The sequence below is a fragment of the Aphanomyces invadans genome (assembly GCF_000520115.1).
Source record: "Aphanomyces invadans strain NJM9701 unplaced genomic scaffold supercont1.19, whole genome shotgun sequence".
NCBI lineage: Eukaryota > Oomycota > Saprolegniomycetes > Saprolegniales > Verrucalvaceae > Aphanomyces > Aphanomyces invadans.
This window is the reverse complement of record NW_008580164.1, coordinates 1,069,188-1,075,187: the sequence shown is the minus strand read 5'-3', so window position 1 is coordinate 1,075,187 and position 6,000 is coordinate 1,069,188. Positions and strand designations below refer to the sequence as shown.

The 6,000-nt window shown below is 53.1% G+C and overlaps 2 protein-coding genes across 2 annotated transcripts; both read right to left on the bottom strand.

The window, feature by feature from the left end:
• Nucleotides 1-1,040: 1,040 nt before the first annotated feature.
• H310_09087 (hypothetical protein) lies at nucleotides 1,041-3,097 on the bottom strand (the record flags this gene model as incomplete). The annotated part of the gene is made up of 1 exon (XM_008875052.1): nucleotides 1,041-3,097. The coding sequence occupies one exon, from the start codon at nucleotides 3,095-3,097 to the stop codon at nucleotides 1,070-1,072; it is 2,028 nt and encodes a 675-aa protein (XP_008873274.1). The 3' UTR covers nucleotides 1,041-1,069.
• A 259-nt stretch (nucleotides 3,098-3,356) lies between these two features.
• On the bottom strand, nucleotides 3,357-5,762 carry H310_09086 (hypothetical protein; the record flags this gene model as incomplete). Its single annotated transcript, XM_008875051.1, has 4 exons — nucleotides 3,357-3,993; nucleotides 4,055-4,407; nucleotides 4,456-4,809; nucleotides 4,860-5,762. The coding sequence occupies 4 exons, from the start codon at nucleotides 5,760-5,762 to the stop codon at nucleotides 3,357-3,359; spliced, it is 2,247 nt and encodes a 748-aa protein (XP_008873273.1).
• Between the last annotated feature and the right edge of the window lie 238 nt (nucleotides 5,763-6,000).

Below are 6,000 nucleotides of genomic sequence, written 5' to 3'. Positions count from 1 at the left end.
GAGCCAAGACATCTTTTGCCACAGTTCGGTTACGTGCAACGCTGCGGTCACGGATGAAGGTTCTGACAAGTATTGGAACCGCGCGACGATTTGGCGCGATGGTATGATGGTTGGATGTGTTCGACGGGGGATCTGCAACGGACAACTCGCCAGCTTGGGTAAACTCTGCAAGAACCCCTTGCACGGTCTTTTTCGCCCGACCAAGGAGTTGTGCAATGGTCCCAGTGACATCAGTATGACCAGTTCCGCGTAGCGTTGCTTGCATCCAAAGTATGTCCAGCTTTTCGTCGTAGTTCAAGCTGCGCCGCAGGCGCAGCTTGACGAACAATTTTATTCGAGCCAAGGTAGAAGGGTCCATTAGGTTGGAAAAATGACGTTTGCCGCCATAAGTTCGTCAGGGCCTTGAAACTGGTGGTGGGAAACGATCCGCCCAATCAAGGCGTTCATTTTGGCAGTTATTTCATCGAAATAGGCCAAGAAATGAAGGAAATAGATCGAATTCAGTGAATTTTGGTATATTTTGTGCAGTTGTTTTGATGGATAATGATGAAGATGATGAATAGTCAAATATAGAAATAGAAGGGTTTCTCCAGTTCGTGATATATTTTTTTCTTCAAACTTTCCAACAGCACCTATTCATTCATTTTTACACGTAATTGAACAGAGGTTTATGGGCAAAGAATTGGTCAAATTTCACAAGGTTTGGTGCATTCTACTCGTCAAACCTTCTAGAATTCAGTAATTTTGTAAACAGCATCTGAAACGAAATGAATTCCACGATATGATTGAAAAACCGTGAAACTTAACACAAAATGATCTTGGTGTTTCGAACTATACTGGCCAATGAGAATTCAATATACTTCGAAGTACATATTGTACTTCGAATGCAAATGCGGCTAAGTTCCCTCGTTTACTGTACTTCAACCGTTTCGTTGAGTCGGGTGTATCTCGGGTCGGAGGTAGTATTATATTATGCTGCTGAGCTATTTTGTTCGGAGTTCAATTATGGTGTTCGGGATAGTATATGAAGGATCTTCAAATTTCAGAAATGATATAATAAATTTCAAACTTAATATCGTCTGCCGCCGCGTCCTCCACTGCTTCCACGTCCAGCACCACGGCCACGTCCACCACTGCTTCCTCGGCCTCCGTAGCCGCCACCATAACCACCACCGCGGCCACCGCCGTAACCACCACCTCCGTTGCTTCGGACAGGAACTTCTTGCATCGTCGGCAAGGAACGGGGGATCGAGTACGGGCATTTGAACTCGCCTTGTTCCTTCTTCATGAGACCTTCCAAATGGGGAAGTCCAGCGAGAGGCAACTCAAAGCATGCACCGAGAGCGTCCGCCGTGAGTTGCATGTTCTTGATACCGCTCGCAAATTCCTCTGGGATGTCACGGTTCACTGCATTCCACACATATCCCTTGGCACGAATCGGGTTGGAGCTTTCAAACAACACGGTCACCATGTCCGGCGCCCCCGACAACAACGACGCTTGAGGGGTTGGGCGGGTGTAACCCGTGATACACGCCAGCGCAGCGGCCAACGCTTGGACGGCGCCGTGTTTCTCGACAAGGGCTTCCGCATGCGGGACAAACAGCGCGCGCATGTCATCGTGAACGGTATCAATCTCAGCGGATGCAGTCGCACCAGAGGTTGAGATCATGTCGTCAACGTTGGGAGCGCTCTGCATGGTGAACTTTCGCTTGATGTGTCGTTCGATCAAGATCAAGTTGTCCTTTTGCTTGGGCGTAAACAGCGTGATGCAAATACCTTTCTTGCCTGCGCGACCCGTGCGGCCCGAGCGATGGACATACGTTTCGCAGTCGGCGCGCCCGGATTGCTTTCGCGGCGGCTCTGAGTTGATGACAAGGTCGACGTCCATGTCCAAGCCGCGAGCTGCAACGTCCGTCGCAATCAACAGGCGCAGCTTGCCGTCTCGGAATGCTTGCATCGTGGTTTCACGCTGACCCTGTGCAATGTCGCCGTGCAGCACTTGGGCGTCCTGCTTGATGTCCGGGTTGACTGCCAACTCGTTACAGTCCTTCTTTGTTTCGGCAAAAATGATCGTGCGGCTCGTCTTGGTCGCGTACATGGAGAGTAAGTTGGCGAGCAACGTCGCGCGAGTCTGCCAGTGGCACGGAATGGCAATGTGCTCGACGTCCGTGGATGCTTGGGCTTCGTTGTCCTTGACCATGTTGACGTACTCGCGGTTTGGACTCATATACTGCTTTGCAACGCTTTCAACCCACGACGGAATGGTGGCCGAGAACAACAAGGTCTGGATGTGGTGGTCCGACGTAGCCTTGGCAGCTTGCATGGCTTCAAATACCTTTTGAACGTCTTCGCGGAATCCCATTTCGAGCATCGTGTCCGCTTCGTCCAAGATTAAAAACGAACATTGGTGCAGTCTGAGTGTGCCACGGTCCAAGTGGTCGCAGATGCGTCCAGTTGTCCCGACCACGATATCGACACCCTTGCTAAAGTCATTGTTCTGGCTCTGGTACGACGCACCTCCGTAGATACACGTTGTAGTGAGGCTCGGACCGGTCAGCTCGAATTCCTGGGCAACTTGCTTGGCCAGTTCACGAGTCGGCGCCATGCAGATCACTTTTGGCGGGCGGCCGCGGTTTTTGCGAAGTCCATCCTTCAAGAGCAGCTCGACCACGGGCAACACGAATGCGAGCGTCTTACCCATGCCCGTGCGGGCACGGCCAATCAAGTCCTTCTTGTCGTAGATCGAGTCGAACGTCATGGCTTGGATGGGGAACAATGTTGCGATTCCGCGCTTTTCGAGGTTTTTGATTGTGACTGCAGAAACGCGAAAGTTCGACAGCGGTGGATTGTCGTCGCCGATAGTGGACACGTTGTGGATCTTGGGCTTCTTGGCAGCAGGTGCATCCGTCACAGTGTCGTTGTCGCTCTCGGCCGACGTTTCGACAGGCGCGTCGTCGTCGATGTCCACATTTTCGTCGCGACTGCGCTTTTTGGCCTTCTTCTTTTCTTTCTTTTCTTTCTTCTCCTTCTTTTCCTTCTTCTCCTTCTTCGTACGTGGCGTTTGCGTGCGGTCGGTCTCCAAGTCGGTGGCGCTCATGGCGTTCTTGGTCGAATTCGACAGTGATCCAACCAAGATGGAATTTCCTCCCCAATTTTGATTGGTGCTGCCGCTTCCTCTCACAATGAATATCAAATAAGAGAGGTTCATTGGCCGAGTGCACCCTGTGATTGGTGCATTTCGACGAATCAGACACGGCAACCGACACAACCAACCAAATTCACCTCGCAAATCCATGGATTTTTCCCTCGATCGAGTCCCACTTGGCGGTGCAAGTGACATGGAATCGTCGACATAGTTAGTGCTTGTCCAGCGACATGAGCGACGCGACAAACGTCATGATCATCTTGGGCTTGACTTCCACAATGTCTTCGTAGGTCAGGAACACGGTGGCCCCGATCTTTCGCGCGCATGAGATCGCGTACTTGGCGTTCGCTTCCTTGTCTTCCTGACTCAGGTTTGACCCAAGGACAACGGCGTCCCAGTTCACAGCGCGGGGCTCGACAGCATAGACCAAGTCGATCAAGTAGATCCCGTCCGACAGCGCCAGATCGCGGAATTGAACCATCGGACGAAGCTTCTGCTGGCCGGACGACTGGATTTTCGCGTTGGCCCAGTCAATGATGTCCTTGTCATGCACGTCTTGGCCGAGCGACGACAGCAGCTTGATCGTGCTGTGGCGCATGAGCTGCCAAATGAGCGACAACACGAGCTTCTTGTTGCCGTCCGCAATGTCGACGCCACCCACGTTCACCAGAGAAAACTTGAGCTGCTTCCCCAGCACCACACAGTAGTTGCAGTTCTCGACCTTCTTAAACTTGTTCGTGGGCTGGACGTTTGCCTTGGGCCAGCTGACGACGCCAGGCTCAGTCTTGTCGAGCAAGTGCAGGATCACGAGCCCGTCCTTGAGGTCCGAGTACAAGTGGTTGACATAACTAGTCACCACCATGGATGATTGGAGCTCAGCACGCGACAACTAAGTGAAATATCACGTACACGTCATGGATTGCAAGCGAGTTGATCCACATGCGAAAGCACCGCTCCTCGCGACTGTCCCCCACGTCGTCGTCCAAGATATCCTTCAGCTCAGCCGCGTCGACCACGTCCAGTGCTGGGCACGTGTTGAAGAGCTGTGCGACAAAGCCCAAGTTGAGCTTCGTGTTTCCCATCGTGATGTCTGTCGGTTTGATAAATGGATCGACTCCAATCTTCTCGGCATTTCGAATCACGTGCGCCGCCCGTTCGACGGCCGTCGACTCCCTCGCCAAGTCGCACTTGGACGCTGCAATGTGGTGTAAGAGGACGCTGTACGCGGTTGCATCGGCAATGTCGCGGCCAAAGTTAGCAATCTACACATCGAATCTCGTCACGACACATTGCCGTACTGAGATCTGGACCTTTTTGTCGTGCTTGGCGGCCGCGAGGTGGTAGTTAACCCACCGCAGGAGAATCTGGTCCGGCGGCAGCTTCATAAAGTCTTCGAGCGACTCGCCATCCAGCAGCAGCCGCATGAGCTCTGGGTGATTCTTCAAATTGATGGTCGACGTGAGTTGGATCTTGATCAGTTGCCAGACCAGACCCAGCACAAGGATCGGCTTTCCTTCCAAGAGGTCGCTCGGGCCAATGTTCACAATCGAGCACCCGATCGACTTGGCTGCGTTGATGACCAAGTTGAGGTTTTCCGTCTTTTCATACAGGTTCAGTTTCGCCTTAATGTTGACGGCGCGAAAGTCGATGGTGTCGGGCACAGCCTGCGTCGCCATCGTCATTGAATGGAGCCAGATCCCAGCAATACGAGTACCTGGTTGATGAGTTTGCACAACAAAATGCCGTCCGTGACTGAGGTAAAGAGCGCGTTCGACGATGTGTCCATGGGGAGGTACGGCAGATGGTCGTCGCCCGAGAGACAGTGGTTGATGTGCTCGGCAAACGCGGCCTTTTCCTCCTCCGAGTACGAATGCACCCCACCCGTTGCGCTATGGCTCTCATTGATTGTCAAGTGCTTTTGCACGATTGTCGCGAGTTGTGACGGCACGCGCTGAACAGGTGGATGGGCGGCCGGGCCTAGCGCCGGAGATTGCGCTGGCGACGTCGTCTTCTTCGTGGCACCGAATTTGGCGGCGTTTTCAGCCACCGACGACTTGCGGATGGGTTCAGGTGAGGCCACGACAGGAGCAGCGACGGGAGCTGGCGCCGGATTTGTTGCACGTTGAGTTGCCGGCTTCTTCAACTTGGCGGCAGGCATCGGAACGCTCGTGCCCTTGTTAAAGGTTGCAGCCGCGGCAGTGAACGCAGAGCTCGCTTTGGGTGCAAAGCTGCTTGGAGACGACGCGGCGGGCGAGGCAGGCTTTTCAAACGTCGTGTTCCACCCCCCCAATGCGGCAGCCGAATCGTTGCAGAATGTCGGCCCTGTCGGGTAATGCACCGGTGCAGCATTTGGAACGGGATGACGAAGTTCATACAAAAGCGTGAGGAATTCAGGAAACTCAATTGTGTTGCTGTGATCCGTGTCGACAGACGCGATGAGTTCCTTGACCAGCTCTGGCGATGGCTGTTCTCCGACTGACAAGAGCAGCTTCGACAGCTCCTCAGCGTCAATCGACCCATTCAAGTCCGCGTCAAACTGCTTGAACACCCGCTTCAGGTCTTGGATCTCCTTCGGCGTGAACTTCTGCAAGTACTCGGACGGCACCAGGTACGACATGTTGCCACCGCTGGTTGCGTCGAGATGATCCGTTGTGTCCTCCGTTTGGTCCCCAAAATGTATCGTCTTTATTAATGTATACTCATACAGTGTACTAGATATCCCAATATCCGGAAAACATCTTTATCCGAAACAAACGTTTCAACAATGACATACACTCCGTCTACAGGACGAGTGCCATGCTCGGTGGGTGATGTCGGCGGCGTTCCCACCACGGGCGGTAGGTCCAAATCTGGAT